Source organism: Penaeus japonicus, unplaced genomic scaffold, assembly GCF_977035675.1.
Source record: "Penaeus japonicus unplaced genomic scaffold, GWHDUDI00000001_assembly GWHDUDI00000037, whole genome shotgun sequence".
NCBI lineage: Eukaryota > Metazoa > Arthropoda > Malacostraca > Decapoda > Penaeidae > Penaeus > Penaeus japonicus.
Genome location: NW_028234439.1, coordinates 17,055,509 through 17,078,309, shown reverse-complemented (window position 1 = coordinate 17,078,309; position 22,801 = coordinate 17,055,509). Strand labels below are relative to the sequence as shown.

The 22,801-nt window shown below is 36.1% G+C and overlaps 2 protein-coding genes across 13 annotated transcripts in view; one reads left to right on the top strand and one right to left on the bottom strand.

The window, feature by feature from the left end:
- LOC122253623 (TCF3 fusion partner homolog) overlaps positions 1-4,324 on the top strand; it is a 14,371-nt gene extending 10,047 nt beyond the window's left edge. The window contains exons 3-7 of one of the 2 annotated variants that reach the window (XM_086532263.1): positions 357-456; positions 735-800; positions 3,403-3,597; positions 3,883-3,894; positions 4,024-4,155. In XM_086532263.1, the coding sequence (XP_086388389.1) occupies positions 357-456; positions 735-800; positions 3,403-3,597; positions 3,883-3,888 (367 nt within the window). In that variant the 3' untranslated portion in view covers positions 3,889-3,894; positions 4,024-4,155. Of the gene's footprint in view, positions 1-356; positions 457-734; positions 801-3,402; positions 3,598-3,882; positions 3,895-4,023 lie in introns of both variants that reach the window. The other variant, XM_086532262.1, reaches the window with a different exon arrangement.
- Lrch (Leucine-rich-repeats and calponin homology domain protein) overlaps positions 4,197-22,801 on the bottom strand; it is a 238,639-nt gene continuing 220,034 nt past the window's right edge. The window contains exons 6-15 of one of the 11 annotated variants that reach the window (XM_086532252.1): positions 22,037-22,142; positions 21,585-21,857; positions 21,346-21,410; positions 19,631-19,843; positions 17,975-18,170; positions 16,865-16,984; positions 14,514-14,990; positions 14,193-14,330; positions 13,904-13,981; positions 4,197-5,867 (exon numbers count right to left, since the gene is read on the bottom strand). In XM_086532252.1, coding sequence (XP_086388378.1) covers positions 5,733-5,867; positions 13,904-13,981; positions 14,193-14,330; positions 14,514-14,990; positions 16,865-16,984; positions 17,975-18,170; positions 19,631-19,843; positions 21,346-21,410; positions 21,585-21,857; positions 22,037-22,142 — 1,801 coding nt within the window. In that variant the 3' untranslated portion in view covers positions 4,197-5,732. Of the gene's footprint in view, positions 5,868-6,112; positions 11,600-13,903; positions 13,982-14,192; positions 14,331-14,513; positions 14,991-16,864; positions 16,985-17,974; positions 18,171-19,630; positions 19,844-21,345; positions 21,411-21,584; positions 21,858-22,036; positions 22,143-22,801 lie in introns of those variants that run through there. The other 10 variants (XM_086532250.1, XM_086532256.1, XM_086532258.1 and 7 more) reach the window with 10 other exon arrangements.

Here is a 22,801-nt window from a genome sequence, read left to right as displayed (position 1 = left end):
ATTACTGCAGTTATAATAATTATGACTTCAGTTGTCAATCACTCACTCATTACTCATAGCACAATAAAATAACATAGTGATCCAAAATCCCCGAACATCATGATACCATTCATCACGTCACCCATTGTTAACGGGCTAATAACAATTTATCAAGTTAAATCATTTTTGAGTGAGACGCAATGAAAGAGTTCATTAATAAAGTGAAACTTTCTATAATGCAAGCCTTTGCATCCCATTAGTGTGCAACAAATGAACTTCAACAGTCAATTTTCTTTCATTTTCTCCTACTGATTAACAGACTCTAGGCAGGTCACCATTTCAGAATATCCTGTTCAGGTTAATTTCTTCTTCCACAGGTTCCTCATGGAGGAGCTAGACAAACGAGGAGATAATTACAGAAGTTTGCCTTTGACCATTGCTATTGACGAGGAGGAAAAGTCCTTCGCTTTGCCACAGGTAACTGATGCAGTTTGATAATATATTACGTACGTGTCTGTTGTTCACATAAAAGCGCGTTGAATATATTCAATATATTTCTGTGTATTATTTTAAGACTCAGCCACAACTATCATTTTCCTTAAAGTTCTTATTGTGGCTTTATCTTATTTATTTCCATGTGTGCATGTTATTGTTTTTTCTTTCGTTTCATGTATTATGTTTATAGGATTATAATGATAGCAAAATCAAATCCACTAAATTGATAAGTTATTCAATTGAAATATTTTCTTCCTCAGACGTCAAGCTTGCCTGCCCTGGGGAGACCAAGAAGTAATAGCACAGTGTCGAGTGGGAAGCGCCAGGTATATTTCACTGACTTTATTTCCATATCGACCCTTCTCCATACAATGATCATAGATGTTGGCTATGTACAATGTTTTAGATAGATAGGTTACCCGTTCATGTAATCGTATATGTATTTCAGAATAACACACAACCAGTTTATGGTCGTAAGTGACTTCACTTTATGTAAAGAAACTGTATTGACATTACTTAACCTTCTCACCTCATATATATTTGTATATAGAATCTTTTTCCAGACTATGATGGTACATATGCAATATTCTTGATTGAAATGTCTTTTCTTTATACTAGAGATACATTATTCCTAACGCTGAAGTATTTTTAAGCAGAAGCAACCTATAAACAATTATGATATGTAGTCAGTTAATAGAAGGTGCTGCAGAAAAGTCCATATTTTTATGTACCCATGTGACACGGCAAAAGTGCGAGGTGACGGGGCGTCACACCAGTGTGACATCCCCGAAAATTGTTTATGCCGAGCATCATATTCCATCCAGTAGGCTGCGTGTGTCACATCACAGTACCAGGCGTCATAACCCAGGCGATATTACTTAGGGGGTTGCCAGCTCTCGCCAGGCCCGTTGGCATTGGGCTAATCCAATCTTCACCATTAGGTTTCTGGCATACCCTCCCATGTGCAGTTTAATGGGGTTGGGGGATTAATAGTCTTAGTGTGTGGTGCAGAAACTTTCCTCCCATTACCAATTTGTTTTGACTTTTCCACAATGAGTTCATAAATAATGGAGTCTCAAATCATTTTAGTTTGCTTCTTTTCATGCTAAATGTGGCAGGCAATATTTAGCATCCCAGATTTTTTTATGTATCTTTTGATGTATGTCACATTCAGGCTTTATAGATTTATGTATTTGCTATGGCTTGTTATTCATGTGTTGAATAGGGATGCCTTTTTCCGCTTCTCAAGGTCTCCTAGGTGACTTACCACAGTTGTATATCTTGCAACATATATTCTGACCTCTTTGTTGGAGTATTTTCAATAGCAATTTCTGTTCCATTGTATTTTCTTGATAATGAAGTAAATGACATTTAGCTTTCACAAATTAACAGACTAATATATTGTGCATGAATTTGTGGAAAAGATTCAACATCAGAGAGTTTTACCCTTGGCATGTTTCCAGTTATTTTTGTCTTATTTATCAATAAAGCTTATTACATGCACATTACAATACATTATATATACTTCATTAGTGAGGCCCACTTATGATATCCAGAACATTTTTGTCAGACATATGAGGAGGACCTTGGAGCATGAGTGATGAACTTGCCCTATCTCCCATTTTTGTCTTATAATGGACCCATGTAGTTTGATTTCTCCTCTTCTGCTAGGAGGCCCGTGCCATTTTGTCACAAACCCTCCAGATATCGTGATTGGTTAATGAAATCAGTGCTTCAATTAGTGTGGGATAAAAAAGTACTATTATTCTCTCAGTATCACAAGAGGCAGTTATTTTTACTAGTTAGGGAACATTGACAAAGATAGAGGTTCAGGAGTAGTGTTGAATAGAATTTAACCCATCAACAACAGGGCTGTTTTGGCTTCAAATGGTGCTATACGCCCAATCATCCAGTGCGCCAGCCAGGAGGATAGCCACGACAAAATATCTCTTCCCCAGTGGTTGATGCTGCCACCCCTTGACATGATATCTTGTCACCCGTCATTAACCCATTGCGTACGGGTGTCATGACATACATGACGTAGGAGCTTTGGCCTGACGACGGGCGTCATGACGTACACGACGTTCGGGGATTTTGGATCACTGTGCTATTTTATTTTGCTATGAAAACGGAATGAGTGATGATGGCTACTGCAGTCCTAATTACTATAATTACCGTAATATCGTGCAAGCTTAACGTCCAAAACCTAGATGGCACCACTTTTTTCTAGCACCAGCAGGTGAGAGAGCCTTGAATGGCACCCATCCACGGTCTCTAGCATGCACTGTCTCTATAGAGCGATGGCACACACTAAGTTGATGAACCCTTGCTCAAAACTACCGCCGATGAAGGATGTGCAGGCAGAACGAGAAGAGGAAGGTGACTCAATCCATATCCAGTGTCTAAAATGTGATCCTGTGCCAATATGGATGTCTTTCACTGTGGCACTCACAGTCACAAGCACAGGTTTCATTCCTCTTCCCTACCTCTTCTTGTTATCTTTATTGTAGGTGGTTATATGTTTCGTATTCGTTCATGACAGCACAAAAATACGAAAAAATAAAGTTACCTTTTGTCCTCCCATAAAACAGCAATACTTCTATCACATTGAGTATAAAGAAAATAATGAGCTAATATGGATAACATACTACAATTTTAGTCAACTGCAGCACTGATAGAGCCTGTCATACGGCACATATAAGTCTCTAAACTCAATAAAACACACAAAAAAATAAAACACAAAAACCGCTCTAGTTTTACAATGAATGACTGAAAGAGATTTGGATGCTTCAAATTATATTGCTTCAAGTGGTCTCTCTCTAAAATAAAACCTATCCTGGAGGCTGGGCAAGCAAATTTATCTCCGTCTGCAATGGGTTAAGGGGTTAAGAACTATGAATCTCATAACAAGCATTTTTGCCATTATAGGTCAAGCGGGAGAAAGTGGAACGTGATCCAACGGCTCCAAAGAGACCAAGCAGCGCATTCCTACAGTTTTGCCAAGACCAGAGGGAGACGACCTCAGCACAGCACCTGCAGCAGACTGGAAGGCCTGTGGATAAAAAGCAGCTGACAAAACTACTTGCAGCCCGATGGAGTTCCCTTGGAGAAGATGACAAGAAGGTAAATCATGGAGGCCTGTTTTTCCTTTATTTAGTATTACCATATTGCATTATGTTGCCAAATGATTCTAATAATCAGTTAATCACACAGCACACAAACAACTATCTGCTTGTCACAGGTGGTCTCTCTAATCAAAACAATAATAGTTTATATCTTTTTCATGTCTTCATATAAAGTAAATATTTCTGTTGTAATATATAGACAATGTAGTCTGTTACTTTTGTTATGAAAAATATGAATTAATAGTTCCCTAATGTGGTTTCTGTTTTCTGTTCATGCAACAAGGAGTGATCAGAGGTAAGATGATAACAGGCACAAATGGAGCAGAAGAAATGGATTCTGCAGAATATCATATTTTGACTTCAGTACTGATATTCTATTTCAAGTCTGTCACATTATGTATACTCATACACATTTTTCTTTCAGGTTTACATAGAAAAGTTTGAGAGGGACAAAGAACGTTATTCAGAAGAGAGGCGTCTGTATGAGAGTAGAAAAATGGAATAACAGTCTTGGTACCTTCTTTTTTTCTTCTTCTTCTTCTTCCTCCATTTTTTCTTTCTTTGTATTAGATATTTAGGATAAGAATATTTGATAAGTATGGTTTCTTTGGTGAATATTTATTTCCTATATACATTCATCTACAAACACAGCTTCGTCTACACATTTTACAGTAAATGGAAGTTGAGCTGAATGAAACCTTTAATAAAATGAATCAAGATGAAAACTTGTTTGAATTTTCCCCCATAAATATATATATATATAATGTATACATTCTTATTGTCCAACATGAAAATGGTAAATTAAATGCTGAACACGCAAAGCTAGAGGCATAGTACAAATAAGGAGAAAAACAGAAACATTGTGAAAGATGTAATGGAAAGAACTTGTTTTTTAAGTACCAGTGTCCTTTTACCCCCCCTGCTTTTTGTAAAAAATATATTGCACTTTTTATCCAGCATATAATGGATATTATAAAAATGAATAAATATGTCTTTATTTATTTTTTTTTTAGATTACTCCAACCTTTGCACACAATCATCATCATCATCTCTTTTACGGGCAATAAAAAAAAAAAAAATGAAAGAAAACAAACAATAAATCTATCTTGTGGTATGAATTCAACAAGTATGGCATGTCTTTCTTTTGACATTGCCCCCTATAGTTTTTTTTAACAAATAACACTGATGCCCAAAGAGATCGATAATCAAAACAATTTATTATTGTCATTGACAGTAAATGTCTGAGTAAAATCTAAGTAATTCCAAAATACAAATGGGGTACTACAACATGCAATATTCGTTATTTTCCTAAACATTTAAAAATCAAGCTAAAAATTTGGAAACTCCAAATACAGAAATGAAAAGTGAAGAACCATGGACTAGGTCATCATTTTAGCACAACCCACACGATGGACACTTTCTGAACACTTTTTATCTCTCTCTACATAAAATGGCATAAATAGTGAGCAAATTTCATTCAGTACTTCGACAGTAACAGACAGCTTATGAGTACGATGCTGAGAGAGCTGTGTAAAGATAAAAATATATATATAACATGACTAAAGGAACAGTTTAAAAGCACACAATAGATTTATAGTATAAAATTTACTTAGGAATGATTGATGACCTTGAAGTGAGCAAAGAAGGTCATGGATGATTATGAAAAAAATAAAAATCTTAAAAACAAAAAAGAACAAACCTTACCGTTTCTTCCTTTTAAAAAAATAAAAAGGATAAAAAATGAATAAAAAAAAATTACAACAGTGCAGAGTATTCACTGATGATAACAAATTGCCTTTGGCTTGAATAATGACAGTAAAGGGAAGCACATTTTTTTTTATCTTTTTCTTTTTTTTTCCTTCTTGTCAAAACAGAAAACTGCACAAGCCTTAAATGCAGCTAACTGTTGAAGTCTCTTTCATAACAGACATCTGCAGACAAAACAAAAGAATGCTTTATGTGGCAGGAATATTATCCTCTGAAGAAGACTTGGCCCCATTATGGAGGGGAATTGAGAGAAGAATCTATCTACATCCTGTCCTTTTCACTTTATACACGGAAAAAACTGCGATCTGCAAGTCTGACAGGACATGATAATACTGGGGGTTGCGGAGGAGCTCAGGAGAGGGGGTGTCATACTGGGGTCTGGTTTCTTGGCGACATGGGTGCGTGGCGTCCCTGGTAGAACTGAAGCAATCTCTCGACCGTGATGGCCACGCGCACTGTCCCTCTCTCTTCTAGAATGTCATGTGCACTGCAGGTGTACTCCTGTGGATGGAAGAGATTGACAATATTAAATGTATAAATAGAATTACAAATTTAAAAGAAAGGGGCACTCTATTTGATTTATTCCTCTTACTCTACCCATTGAAAATAATGAATCCTACGGCATTAACAGGAATTCACAAAGCATAATCTTTTTTTTTATAAGACAAGAATTTTGTTCAGCATAATAATACTTACTTAATCTGTTAGGAATTTAATATTAAATGGTATTAGAATTACACATATTATTCACTTTTTTTTTATTATTCATACATCACAAAGTCCATTACACTTGTTAAATATTGGTGATTACAATCTTTCTTCGATAATGACTCAAATTCCTGTCCCATGAATTTCACTCTGAATTAGATCCATTACAAGCCGATCTTACTGATATTCTCCAAGACTTTAGGCACATCAGTCACTTTTATCAAAACTCTCCAGCTCAAAATCATGTGCAGAATATATATATGTATATATAAGTTCTACAGAATTATGTGCACCTGGAACATGGGAGATGAATACTTGGAATTCATATCAGCAATATGACAAAAAGTGTTACATTAAGGAAAGAAAGAGAAAAAAAAATATATGTATATCTGGTAGCAGATGCAAAGAGCATAGTTTCCGTCCCGTTGAAATTACAGCGGATACATAATTTGACTTGATTAGCCTTTAAAAATATTTAAACCCAAACTTACACCTGCTACCAAAAAATGTGAGCTACCTAGTATATAAAAAAAAACCTATTGGGTCACTAATGGCTGCCAATATCACTGTGATATTTCAACTAATCTGCACCGTAGGAATATTTCTTTTCAATATCATTGTGTGAAATATTCTCTGGTGAAATACAGCAAATTCACATTTTCATGAAGAAAACTAGTTGAAATATCAGGCTATAGCAAAAAAAGCAACCCTATTAAGTACAAAGGCATTTATAATATATATGAATTGAGCCAGCTATGACTAGTGCAAGTGCTTTAACTTTGCAATAAAAACAATAAGCATTTGTTAAGCTGCATTTCATCCTTTTACAGAAATCATTCAAATGCTATTCTGATGCTCTCAAACAAATATATATTCAAAAGAGAAAAATCATCCCTTGCATAAAAGTCAATCATAAATCAGACTGTTCATCGCACTTCCCATCAGTTTTCTATCCAGAGAACAGTCACCAACCACTAAGTACACTTCAAGACACACTCGTAATCCAACTTACAGAAAGTGTCACAAGTTCTTTTCCGGGGAAGGCAAAATGTGGCGAAATAAGTTTAACAAGTGGAAGTGAAGTGCTCGGCCTTGAGACGGTAAAAACAGTGGGCTTCGTATCCTAAGCACCTTTATGGATATTTAGGTTCTGGGACTAGACTTCCTTGGCTCACTCAAGGAGTATACACTTTATAAATAACTAAAAGTTTACATTCATAATATCACAGGAAAAATTCTTCATATCATTTAGCTGCACGTACTGCAATTCCAATTTGATACAAAGATCCTTCAGTTTTATATCATTCCAAAGACTAAATACTATAAAAAAAAAAAAAAAATGAGTTTCATATTTTTTCTTCTTTTATAATAAACTTAATAAATATACATGCCAATCTTTATATATATGATTTAGAATTAGTAATAAATTTCTGCTTTCTGATATGAAAGTGCATCATGGGTCATGGGTCAATCAGATTTTATGCTCCCATAAGAAATCAAGGAAGAGTGTTTATGTAGCGTATCAAAACAGGATTTATTTACAGTTAGGCACACTTATACTGACTAAAAACCATGGACAGCATAATAGCCATCCTATAGCAAAAGGCCAGGGGAGGTGGGGGGGGAGGGAGAAGAGGAACTTAGCTCGACACATAACAGTGCATTGCAAGGAATCAAAACACATCCATAAAAAAAAGCCTGTGTTTACAAGAATTAGTTTGGAAGAGAGCAACTACGGCTGATGGCATGCATTTTGGATCGCTGCCTCACGGTACAGAAGATCTGAAATTCACTCACTTTCAAGAGCTTTTAAGGCAACGAAAAATTCTAAACTCTAATATTCATTTCTTCTTAGAGCCCTCTTTCCATTTTCTTTCCTATATCATAAATCTTGTAGCTAATCAGCCAATCTATATCAGATACTTTGATTTTTTTTTTTTACTAATATAAAGTTAACATAATACTAAGAATTAAAATAAGAAATACAGCATTACCTCTTCTAAATGCATTTCACTTAATTGATAATGCACATAACTTAAATGCCAGGGTTTCCTATTCTACTGGCCAATATATCTTGATTATATATCATTTAATAGCTATAATATGGACACTTTTACTACTCCTAAAATTTGGACAATAGTGGAATGTCAAAAATCATACAAAGTAATACAATAACGTCATAAACAAAGCAGAAAGTCTCCAGCCGGATGTTTAGATCCATATTCAAAGAAAAGCCTTTTTGTTTCATTTCAGTTGCTTTGCAATGCTATAAAATTTATGGTAAAATATACTTGCAATTTTAAAATATTTTCTATTTTGTTCTCACAAAATATGTGGCACTACCTACATGCCTTTACACACAAGTAGACTGCTTTACTTTACATGTTCACATACAAGTGCATATATTCCCACACAAGTATACACACAGCCATACATTGAAGACGTATTTTCCAACACTGTTACTTGGATATTTCATGGACAGTTCACGTTCACATTGAAAGAAAAAGAAGTTCTAATAGTAAAACTGCTGAACCGTTATTTCTCTGTAAACTGCTAACTCTCCATCTGTAAACATAAACGGAACTTTGCACATAAAACACACCCAGAGATGACCGACTGTGTTAAGCAGGAAGTTCGTTCTTGCTATGGAAAAAGTTAACACCTATTGGTAAAATTGGCATAAATGGAGGTGAGAAAATATGTACTACAATTACATATTCCTTAGCATAATATTTTATCATCAAAGCTGTATTGCCCATTGCATATTAGCAGAAGCCAAGTGGAAAGCTGTAATACTGACGTAAACCCTCCCAATTAATCAGTAAATGCTTCATTCAGTCCCCTGGGCCTGCAGTATCGGTAGGTAAGCCATTCTCACATTCATAACCTCTTTCTTGCCAATCTCTCTCTCAATATAATCAATCAGATATCTTCCAGCTACAATAACAACCATTTAAGAAAAAGAAAAAGAAAAAACACCATACAATTTCTTCAGATCCATGATTTCCAACTACCTACCCCACCTACCTACCCAAACAGAGATTCGCGTCACAAACTTTAAGATGTTATGAATGAATGTATAACTCCACCTATCTACTAATCGATTTTTTCCTGCTATCCTGGTTTTCTTCTTAATGTTTCCATCATTAAATATAATATATACACAAGTACAAACTAACTAAATAAACTACAAACCGACTAAGATCATAACTGAATAAATATTGACATAAATTCACACCATATCACACATAAATACATCAATACTGATATGAAATATTTAATAAATCTGTGTCCATCTGTTGTATGTGTGTGTGTGTGTGTGTGTGTGTGTGTGTGTGTGTGTGTGTGTGTGTGTGTGTGTGTGTGTGTGTGTGTGTGTGTGTGTTTGTGTGTGTGTGTGTGTGTGTGTGTGTGTGTTGTGTCTATGAGCGTCTGCTTATGTGTATGCGTCTATTAGTGTCTGCTTATGTGTATGTATCTATGAGTGTCTGCTTATGTGTATGTGGGTCTGTAAGCACATGAATAATATAACAGTAATTATAATAATATAACTTTTAAGTCAAAATGCAGCTGTCTGTTTATTGTGCTTCTAAGTTACCCCCTGTGTGCAAGGAATGGCTGGGGTCACCATCCACTGATAGTGTGGCATTGAACTCACGTCAGCAAGATTGCCAGCCGAGAACACTACCACTACTCTGTTTAGGCATGTTAGCATATTTTTGTGTATGTGTGTCTGAATATGAATGCATGCAGGTATGTGTATGTAAAGCATGGAAGTCTGTATAAGTGCAATCTAGCTGCAGGTATGATCTTGCGTGTGCATTTGTATGCATGTGTTTGTGTCTGTTTAATTGTAAACGTATATCTGTAAAGGGGAGAATAAAAGAGAAAGAATAAGAGAGACTATAGAGACAAGAGAGAGAAAAAAAAATGAAGAGATATGAGAGAAGATGAAAACAGAAAAGAGGAGGAAGAGGAAAATAAAGAAGAAAAGAGAAGAGATAAAAAGAAAAGAGGAGGAGAGAACAGAAACAAGCGGGAGAGAAAAGGAGAGGAAGAGAAGGAACGAGATATGTAACAAGATGACACACCATAAAATACAGTACCTATCCCAAGAGGAGTCAAGAAACGAGAAAATGAAGAAGAAAGAAAAAAGGAGTGGAGAGGAACAAAGAAAGGCCAATATCAAAAGAAAAGAGAAAAAAAAAAGTGTGAGAGAGAGAGGAGAGAGAGAGAGTAAAGGTGCAATTCTCGGCATGAATGAAGTTACATCTAAATGTGGAAGTTGGTTATTAATCGTTATAATACCTTATTTTCAATTTACTTATTGAATGTACAGTTGTTCCCCATTCATTATTCAGAAGAACGGTCTTCCCAATAATAAAACTACTCGGACTCACCTTGTAAAAAGATTAATTTTGTTTACTGAAGTGAAATTACACTTCACAAATACAAAACATGCTCTATGGAAATGCACTGAGTATATTTATATACAGGTATGTAGAGTGGTGCAAGATACAGCATTAGTATCTACTCAGCCAGAAACAAAGAGGAATAAGAAAGAAAATAGAAAAGAAAGTATAGTATGACAGGAGAGCAATGGCTTAATGAACCGAAGAGGTAGAAATTTCTGAATTCTTTTTTTTTCTTTTTTGAGCCGAAATGTTGTATGCCGAGATGCATCATCATCCATTTCAGAGAGATTAGTGTCGTCATCCCACGCTTTACTTTATTTCACTTAGAATCGAGAAACCTGATTAAAGACAGAGGTAGATGTATAAACTAAAAGCTGCAAATGCTCTCAAAATAAACCTGAGACATATAAACAAATAACATTTCAGATACCAAACAGGCAAGAGCAGAGCGGAATAAAGGGTATCCATGCTGTAAAGTAACAGAATTTCACCAATCTCTGACAAAAAACAGTCGTGTAAAATTAAACAGATAACTGCAGTTTCCATGCACAGTTATAATTATTCTAGCCAGAGTTGGCGACAATGTACTTTTTTCTTAACAATGTTTCTTGAGATTCAATGTTTCTTAATCCATATAAGCAACTGAAATAAAGCAAGGCCTATGCAATACAGTACCATTAATGAAGTAAAAAAAAAAATAAAGAAAAAAAAAAATATGAAAAAAAATTGAATGAACGTTTACTTTCATTTCTTTCTTTTCTTATTTCTCTCATGTACGGGAAGACTGTGGCTCTAATCATCTGGAGGAGGATACAAATACAGTAACACAAGAGTGGATAGGAAAATACACAGCAGCGCATTGGACAAGAAACGCTGGTCGGCTGCCTGGTACGGCTGTGAATGCACTGTAGTCTCGCTGTCCCCTTGAGAGGTCAGGGATTCCTCAAGGATGGCCACAGGAGGGGCATGAGGATCAGGCTGATCCACAACCACGCCATTATACTTGGTTAATGACAGGGACTCAGAGGGGTTGACAAAGGAGCGGACAGTTGTTAGCACACGCTCAGGGTCAAAATGGGTTACGATATCGTCGCATGCACACACGCGCGCCTGTAAAGAGACACCAACGCCGAAGTGAGACGGAGGGGGAAATCCTTTGCAACACAAGCTCAAGTGGGGGTCCTCTCACCTCTACAGAAATACCCAAGGCACCAAAGAAAGCCATAAACTAAAAGAATCATTAATTTTATCTTCCACTTTTTTATACAGTATTAGTCCCACTCTCCACTATTTCATGCTCTGATATGAGTGTTATTCAAGGAGTTATCCCAACCCTCCACTTGAGTGCATGCAGAAAAGTGACAAAAACCAAGAAACCCTCCTCCCAGCTGTGAGATCTTTTATAAAAAAACAACAAAAAACAATGGTGTTTTTTGAAGGTGAAGCTACATTCACTTTTAAAGACTAGCCTGCCATTTGTGAGATGCTTGGGAGTGCCATGCTGGGTAACACCCAATACCTCTTTCATTCTCTAAGCATTTTTTGTTGTTTAAAGCTTTCAATTTATATACATTCCTAGCAGTTACTTTCCCCCTTGCCCCAAACATAAAACAAAAAAAGGGAAACTGAACAGGGAAAAACAGAAATAAGAAGCTTGTCTATAAAGTAAGACATCCAAATTGCCATGCACTAGCCTTTAAAAAACAGAAAAACAAAATAAAACAATCCTACGAACCAAACACTACGTATCATGTACCCTACACCATATTGGAAGCTTTTTCTTAATTATCTTTCTTTTAGTATTTGCAATTTTGTTCTTGCACCTCTACTCTCACTCATGGTTAGTAGATAACTAAATTCTATCTTAAAGATACAGGTATTTTCTATTTCCTAGTTGCTTTCGTTTTTCCTTCTCTTCTTGATTTATTCCATTCATCAATTATTTTTTTTCTTTTTTCTTTTTTCTTTTTGGAAAGCAGGAAAATACACAAAAGGTTAGGGCATGACACCAATCTGAGTCCCGTACTGGTGCTTTAACATCAATGGATAAGGTGATATAATACAAAAGTGAAGAATGCTGCGTATCTCACCTAGCCAACCTTGTGTACTGTAATACCTAGGCCTCAGTTAAAGCTATTTACAATAGTCTTGATAAATACACCTTAAAGAAAAGAAAAGAAAAGAAAAAAAAGAACAAAGCAAAACATGAAACAACAAAATAAAACAAAATCATAGAAAAAAACAAAAAATAAGAATAAAAAGCCAGCAAAATAAAGCAAAAAGCAACAATGAAAACAAAATAAAGAACTGTGCAGCCTACACTTAAGGGAGAAGTTAGGAAACCATTATGTACAAGACAGGTGATAGTTCCACAGCCTAACCATGTTTGAGTGTTTGTGCATTTGTATAGTCCTTTAGATAAATGCATACACTTAAAATGAATTTGCATATGTATACAACTATACATTCAGGTAAGTAATGACATATATTATTCTATACACATCTTTCATGCATACACAAAGATAATTTCCAATTCTGTACAGGATTTGCCAACATTAAACAGATGCACATTTCATAAGATAGGTCTATCATCTATATATAATAAACCTTTTTTTACATAAGATTCAAGAAAATTATAATCAGAGTAACAAATCTGTCCTCTCTCACAAATTTTTGATATAAATATATGAACATTTTACAGGTATTCTGCTTTGACAAGGTTATCATCCCACCCATTTCTAATAAACTGATATTAATGCAATTATGACAAAAATTAATTTCTATAAATCTTTCAGGAAAAGATATTTCATTTACCGATACCTCTTTGCCAAGGTGATCACATCTATAACATCAGCCATAAAACATTTCTCTATCTAATTACGTTATATGCAATGTAATGTAATGTCTCCCTCACTCTCTGATACTAAAAGTAACAAAATAGAAATATGCACTATTATCATCTTCATATTCACTGCCTCATAGAGTTCAAATTAACAACATCCATGATGAAAATTACAAAACCTGCTTCCAAGTAAAGAAAATCTGTCATGCCCAAATTGCCCACTATATCTTTTTTTACTGCACCATAATTTTTCTTTCCTTATTACAGACTGTAGGCCTAAATAGTTTCCAGTCTCATATTTGTTAATGTCCCATGATATCCACACCCATGTTTATAATTTGATGTATATTCAATTAACATAATCTGGCTATCTTTCTGCATCCTCTGCCTTCAATACTTCTCCCAGAAACATATGCTGTACACACTGCAACTAAAAGGTAAAAGGTATGTAAAAAAAAAAGGGGGAGGGGCAAGAAAAAAGGGGGAATATAATAAAATAAAAAAAAAATGGTGAAAAGAAAAGTAAAGAAAAACAGCAACAAACAAATAGAAGAAACACAAAGGTTACTTACGTCTTCTACTCCAATTTTCCGGCAAGCTTCAAGGAAGTTCTCAACATTCAACCTACATTTAGCTATTGTCAATTTTGGCTGAAAGGAAGAACAAAATATAGTGATGAAAACCCTTAAAATATTGTGTAAACAGATAATTCACTACAAATCTCAAAATAACAAATAAAAGGAATCCAGGTCCTTATACTAAACTTGTACTAATCATTGACTCATATGAATCATCCTTTACTTCACTTTACTCAGTTTGAGAAAAGACTAAATAAAAAATTCTATCGTCACTCAGCCTTACCACTGCCGGAGACGGAACATGGATAGAAGAAACGGATCTCGGGCGGACATGGTTGGCTAGGTGGCACAGCACAACCCCGTCCATCAGGGCAGCCGAGAGGTCAGCTGGCAATGACACCTTTAATCTGCTCTCAATTATCTGCAAATCAAATGTGTTTGTCAGTTAAGCTAATAAGAATCCTATCACCTATTTAAACTCAATTTTCTTTTTACTTGAGCTGCTGGGTTTTTCTATAAAATGTAGCCATATGTATTAATATTTACAATCTTTCTCAATCTTCAACACAATTAACAGAATACTTTGAACACCTCAAACACCTACATTTCTTAAATTTTCTATCAACTGCTTCTCATGCTGCTGTTTCTCCATCTCCCGTCTGTAGGTGAAGTTGAGGTGAGCAGGCGACGAATCGGGATCAAAGGGCCTGCCACCTCCGCTTCTCTTCCGAGCCTTGACCGTGCTCGGTGTCTTGGGCAACGAGCCGTTGCTCCCCCTGTTTGCGTACGTACTCGCATGTGGGGTGCTGGGCTGGGACGTGCTCTGGTGGGTTGCACTGGGATACGGGTTGGCCATGTTATTGCTCCCAGCAAACGGCGTACTGGAGGCTTGAGGAGCACTTATGGGGTAACTAACATTTTGGCTGGTGTAAGGACTAGATGAGAAGCTGGTGGCATGTGGCACATTGTGTTGTAGGTGAGAGGAATTAGAGGAAACTTGGGGATATGAAGGCCCATCCCCGGAGTCGAAGCTTACGTCAGGGGAATTGGAGGCTGAACCCTTGCTAGGGCTAACGCGAGACTGGAAGAGATACCAATAAACAAAAATGAGTACTGGAAACTAGGAACTACACATTCCATTCTCAATATCACAATGCATGTAAAATACTTACTTAAAAGGGTTATGCAAATAAATGTGCATATAAATTTAAAGACTTAAAGAGTAACACAACTCAGATTACGTGACTTGATGTACATACAAAAATTCTATCTGACTACAACTTCTTTTTATATCATTCAGGACCCATGCAATTCATGCTTGCAACATCCTCGTTGCACTTCATTCACCAATATCCAATATTGTTGGAACACGAACATCTACAAAAAGCATTCCTCAAGAAACACTATACATTATGAAACTGATACAAACCAAAGACAATCGCCACCATAAACAAAGTAACTCTCTGCACCATCTACGATCTTCAGAGTTTCTCCTTTCCCCACACAAGACTCGCAATCCTGTTTTGAGTAACTTGCCGACAGTTAGAGAGGCGCAACCGTCACTTTGTAAAGCAACCTTCAGACATGCTTCCGATGCCAAGTAGGAGTAGTACTGGTCTAAGTATCTTGACAATGCACAGCACGGTACAACGCTAGTGTATCTACATTTCTGTGCAATTTCCACTCGAGAAATTACTATTTACAAAAATAAAAATAAATAAAATAAATGGATGAACAGATTCTGACGACCAATCTCCACTTTTGTTCTGCCTGCGTGTCCAAGCCCCTCTCTATCTCCCTTGCTCCATGAGGAAGCAGGTGCTACATCTTGCAAAGGCAACGTGAGTCCTGTTGTTGGCTATATTTGTCATTCTTGTCAACATATTTCACAAGGATATTTCAAATGCATTCTAAATGGCATCCCCTTACTGCATCTCAGATTAATATACTAACATGGCAATACTGTTATGTCCTAAAAAATACAAAATATCATTATTAGTCATATATTGTTAATAGTCCAAGGAGGCCATTGGTGACTACTAATTTTCGCAATTTTGGAAAAAAAAAATATATATATATATCATAATGTATATTCGACTGTCTTCCTACATGCTACGTATAATTTTTCTATTCACTAAATATAACTTTCTAAATACCAAACATTTGCTGTGATAATAAGTTTCTTCTGACAAAAACTGAGAGGATTAAAAGGATGCCAATTATTCTTTGTGAACTACCCAATAATCAAAAACTTGAATGACAAAGAATGAGATGTAAATATTCTGACTTTCATTCATAGCCCATGGACTGAATCATGGAAAGGAAACAATTATCCTATTATCAATCAGCAGAAATTGGTCTTCCTCTGTAACTGAAGCAACAAAGCTAAGAGGTAAATGCACTTGGTTCTTGCCATGTCTCCACTCACAGCTGTCGTTCCGAGGGCCATCGGCCTCACCTTTATATATAACAACACCGCTTCCTTTTGTAAATTCTTGACATCAGTCCGTGTTGCTATTCCTCGACTGATGCGTTTTGGCCGTGGTGTCCTCTGAGCCTCATGTTTTTTCTCTATTTCCCTCTAAATATATGGTGAAAATCTTAAAAGTCATATATATGTATAGAAAATCACCACTATCTTAGATCTAATGAAATAGCAATTTAAAAAGCCATTTTCCACTTGGGTAGGAATACTTCTGCAATAATCTTTCCCTGTTGTGTATTTTCTATCATCTACTGAACTCCACTCTCTCTTCTAGGGATGGGAGGAAAAAAAAAGGAAAAATAAACCCACTTCATCACACTCTGCACTCATTATCCCACAAAACATTAGTAAGAAAAAAAGAAAGTAAAACAGAAAGAGAAAGAAAGGTAAAACACATATATATAATAATATTTCAAATGCAAAGCCTTCTCCGCCAACCAAAACCAACATTTGAGGACCAAGAACCTCACCTTAACATAAGACAACACTGCTTCCTTCTGAATGTTCTTGACATCGGCACGTGTCATATCCTCCCGACTAAGGTCTTGCGGTCGCGGTTGGCTTGGCAACCTTTGTGAATACCCATCAAGCTGCAAGCACATTACTTACTGAAGCATTTTATAACATCACACTCTCTTTTGGGCATGTGGGGTCAGGTGGATAAAGACCCAAACTAGAGTTCCATTCCTTCAGGTCCTTGGTTCTACACCTTTTCTAGCTAACACATTAAGAAGCTTTTAAAAACAAAAATGTTGCTACGCTACTTAAATAAAAGATTTCATACTTTGACATTCCATAAGAGAGCAACATCAATAAATCTGCATTCAAGGAACTTTAGGAAAACCTTTCAAATGAGGTCTTGATATTCAGGATATGTGCTTCAGTCAAACTGTTTATTACCATTCAATGCTGCATCTATAACCTATGGTGAAAACTCAAAGTGCAAACAAGTATCTAACTTATCTAATGTTATGTATTTTTAAGATAGAATGCATTTTAATCATTCACTCCAAATGCAACATCAATGGGCAATACACACAAATCAAGATGCATCTGTTGCTTTCTTTAATTTTCCATGCAGGTTAACTGTTAAAAACAATAACTGGACATGTTCTCAATTCCATTCAAAAAAGAAAAACAAAAACGTTGAATTAGTATGGAAGAAAAATGAATCAGGAATCGCAACTAAAAGATTCTACTTCAGCATATAATGGAATAACAATCAGGCTTTCCTGCTGAGACAATATTACGGAGATTATTGGAAACACATATACTCTACATACTATGTATCCTTGTGTTTATGCCTTTGTTATGAATTAGTATAGGCTACAATAAATCATACTGTGCAAAATATAGTGATTACAGTAGTGAATCTTTGAGATTTGTATCACACTGCACTCTACAAGTGTATCCAATTATACTTGTGCAAATAAAGTTACATCATAATAGTTACTAACATCTAACAACATATAACAATTAACTAACACTGACTTACATCCTGATTACCTTTTCTAACAAAACTTAAATATCAACTAAAGCCAAATATAAACCAACAACAAAGAATAATTCATCTTACATACCCCATTACAAGGAGGTTTAGACGCCCCCATTGGGTTGGGTCTGGGATACGGCGCCATCTCGCTCCGGTGGGAAATGTTTTCAACCGATCTGTGAGTTCCGTTTTCCGCAGTGGGAGAATTCCCTTCCGATCCCTGCCGTCTGTAGATGTTGTTGTTTTCCATTGCCCGTTTTTGTAATTTAGCTTCCACATATTCTCTGGGGGTAGGGTACAATTACATTTTTCTCTCTCTCTCTTTCTCTTTCTCTCTTTCCCATAAAATATAAATTCAAGCCAAAAAAACAAAAATTATCATCATATCTTTTCAAAAATACTTGTAGTCTCTAAATAGTGTTTGGGTAATCCAAATCTACCAGTACAGTGATCACAAAGTAACCTAACTAAACGCAAATGTCTGAATATGCAATAAATCATATAGGACAGTCCACCCTTTCACTTCTGGCTCCCTCTGACCATTTTCTATTAGGCTTCCACCTTCTATATATAGGAACTGCTAAAAGGTGATGATTATGATGGCGATGATGAGTGATAGTGAAGGTGAGTGATAGTGATAGTGATGATGACAGTGACAATACTGATGGTGATAATAAATAATGGTGAATGGTGATGATGATGAGTGGTAATGGTGGTGATGATGGCTGCGATGACAGTAATGAAGGCGATGATGATGAATATAAAAAATAATAATCTAATAGATAACCTCTATGATCTGTTTCCACTATATTCCTCTACACAAAACATCACCAAATCCAAACTAAATATATGTTCAACTAAACTTTACATATATACAGCCTTTTTCATGATAATTTCCCTTCCAATGATGTATCCATAATCTACCCATACTTACAAAACGGCAGCTAAAGTGAACAAAATTACATCTTACATCTATACCATGCAAATCTTAACCTTTGTAGCACTGTGTCCCAAAAACAAGTGACATCCTTGCTTTAAGCTATCGTGCATCTTGATCTAAAACCTTGCTACTCCTACATGTGTGTTTAAAGAGACTGATTTATCGTACGTATTTTCCTGACATTAAATCTATAACCCCAATTAGAGAAAAGATCACTTTAGGAATCTAAATACCCCAATGTATCCTTTACATTAAAACTATTCTATATATAATACAAGCACTGCTATAACTACCAATGAAATGTGTGTCGACCAAGTGATAATTTCTTCGTAACTGTAATGCTACAAGTGCTATAATAGCATGGTATCTATAAAGTGAAATGAACCACAAATACAAATAATACTGCCAACAAGACATAAGATACCAAACAATTTAAACTAAAACAGAATTAATTACCAAAAACATAATTAGAAACCATAGCATATCTTCTCTAAACTGTCCCTTCTCTTTCTTAGCCTTGTAAGCTAAGCCTAAAGTAGCTTGCTATTGGTTAAGAGTATGTTAATACAGCCTTACCCTCAACCAGCTGCTCAAGCAGATATGGATCCAAAAGTTTCGGAGTGAGAGGAAGAACCCAAATTTACTCTTTGAATATAAAACCACTAAAAATAGCCGTAATGAGAAGACCAAGTTCTTCCTCTCTCCCTCTCTCTGTCTGTCTCTGGACTTTATGACATGTGAAAAACAAACATGTATTTAAGGAATCCCAAGGAGGAGGCAGTGAAGCGAGGCTGGGACACCAACCTGTAGGTGGGGATGTGGGCGTGGGGTGTGTGGAAGGGGGGATGGTGGGAGGGGATATAACCCCCTCCAGGATCAGGGTTAAGGGGATGGGGGGGCTCTGGTGGGTGACGAAGGGTGATGCCCCCGTTGGTGTTGCTGCTGTGGTTGCTGTTGCTGCTGTTGCTGCTGCTGCTGTGGCTGCCACTCCCAACATTCCAAATAGCACCAGAGTTGCTGAAACACAATCGATTGCCACACAATCAGCATGCACACATGCGCACTCACTCTCAACCTTTCCACTGTTATGAATGATTATCTGATAAATGGATTTTATCTAGGGTGTAAACATCAAAATACCTAAAAATAATAAAAATAAAAAAAGAGAGTAATAACAGTCAAAAAACAATCTGAAGCATTTAAAAAAAAAAAGGGATATGTTTTAAAACCTATTCCAATTAATGAAGCATTATGTCGTCAAAAGAAGGAAATCAAAAAAATATATTTAAATATCAGTTTCAAACAAAGAATATTAACATCAACACTATGAATAACATGAGGGAATTGTTTTGCTATTCATTTCCAAAGTAATGTGCTGATTGGGGAGCATTCAGGGCAACAAGTAATAGAGAGAGATGAAGGAAGGGTATTTACAGGACTTTTATTTACTCTAAATACTTTAAACATTCATGCAGACAGGAAGACACAGAAGGGTAATAAGTATCCATGCATGTGTCTACAGTTATAAAAGGATTTTGCGAGTTTCTACAGTATTCTCATACAAAAATGTCTCTATCCAAAGGTATACCCTGCCTCTTCAGCATTGCCTCAAAGTTTAACATGTAATTAACTTCTTTTACCCGAGAGGTCTAAATGACGTCAATACTGATTGTATTAAAGTCACCTCCATCACACTTTACCTTTACATGAATAAATTCTCTGAAATTATAACATGTCAAGAACAAACGTCTGTGTTTCTGTATATCAAACATATTATGAAATATTGTAAGTGGCATTCGATATACTTTTGAATTCAAATAAAAGTCTTTAGGCTAAATTCTTACAAAAACTGGAAGAAAAGAATCACGCAAGACATAACAAGGATGTCCAGTAAAAGGGAAATAAGTAATCGGATGTCTATAATCATGCAGCGACATTCAAGGACTTTGTTGTCGAAATACGTAATGAAAATATGATTTGAAGAAACGCTCAGCCGCCTCATTCACACTCACGAATCACAGCGAATAACAGTATGAAAAAACCTACCTCAATGTCTAGTTGGAAAGGCAATCTTCCACCAGATCCTAAGTTTTAATCACTACATACTTAATAATAACCAAAACAATCGATGACGGTATCTAACGAAAAATGTAGCCCATGCTATTACTCAGTCCAGGTACACACAGTCACACCTTAACTACTGCATAGTTTCACTTCAAACTTGTTTTTGTTATTAGTTAGCCCACACAAGCAAGATAAGTTAGAGCCAGCAAGAGAAAGCCATATTATGGATGTTAGTGAACTGCCCCTAACCTAAATCAGCACTTCCCTATTAATCCAATGATCAATGAAGTCAATTGACACTGAGAGCACAGAATGCAACTGTGAAAAGACTTCCACGTGTGAGTCTTAGGCAGTTTACCCTAGATCCCATTACCTTCTCAGTAAAGGAATCTCAGGAGTAAGCATACTAAGGACTACACTGGCACATCTTTTACAAATGCCTCAATCACACTTACCTTTCTTTCACAGGGGAATGATCAGTGCCATAAACATTTTCATAGTCCTGTTTCATTTTCAATGCCTGTAAAGGACCATAAAAGAACATATACTGCATCTGGTACTAAAGACAGTTTATCATTCACTGTTTGCACAGGTATTGCACAAAATATAGACTCAACAACAAAAAACAAACTCAAATCAAAGCAAATCACACACTGGTTTAAAGCACAACTTTATACACATTCATCTCCATTACCTTGTTGAATTCATCTTCTAAATTGAATCCATCACCAGGACTGAGTGTACTTGGTGTTGACAAGCCACTTGTAGGATGGTCTGTGCTGTGTTGTGCCCCATAACCTGAGCCATTCATCCCCTGCGACCCATTAACCCCAGTGTTCATGCCCCCATTAGGTAATCCATTGACTGATCGGGATGGAGGGCCACTCCTGCCCCTCTCCTGCCTTTGCTCTTTTGTACAGGTGGCAGCCATAACCGCTAGCTTTCGTGAATCTTCATACTCTAGGCTCTAAAATGGGGGGAAGGGGAGAGGATTATGCTAAACATCTACCACCACTACTACAGAATGCTTACTAATTACACATCACAGTTCTTCTTGCATTCTTCCTTTTTCCTTTATATACTGCTCAATCAATCAATCAATAACCATGGCCATTTATACAGGACAATCTCAGCAAGATAACAAACCTCCTGACTCTCCTGTGACCATCTCTGGTCACCATTTTCACTTGTGCTGTACCCACTGTCCATTGTACTGCGCTTGTGGCGAGGGTCAAAGAACCCATTGACAAATCTGCAAAAGAGTGTGACAATGAATACCATGCTAAACCGACCATGATCCCCACGCAAAAAGCTGATGGCACGATGAATACTAAATTATCACTGTCACTATCAAGACCGAACTGCCTTAAAAGTACACTGATAAATCTAAATAGAATTAAGCCAAACAGTCTGTAAAGCATTTGAAAGAAAAATGTAAATTATTTATAAGAGATTGTGTTTCTGAATAGGATCCTTTTATTTACAAAGATAAGCCATCTTATTCCTTATAGATATGCATATTCATCTATTAGTTTACAGTGAAATTGCAAGTCAATAAAACTACAGAAGACTTAAAAATAGGAACAATATGTATGCTGTGTTGTCTTCTGATTACTTGTGTGTGCATCTGTGCAAATGATTTTTGTTTTGAAGACTAAACAACAAGTCCCATTGTGGATAGAGAGAAAGATACACAGCATGGCCATAGACTGTAGTGAATGATTGTTGTTTAGATTAAGGGCTGCACTATGGGAATATGTGTATGACCTTGAACCTTTTCTTTAAGGGGTAAAAAGCAAATCATTATAAGAGTCCCATTTGTTAATTCATAGACATATTTTAGACAATCATTATCATTATCATTGTAACATCTTACTTTCTTATATTTAGCAGAAACTCATTAACAAGAAG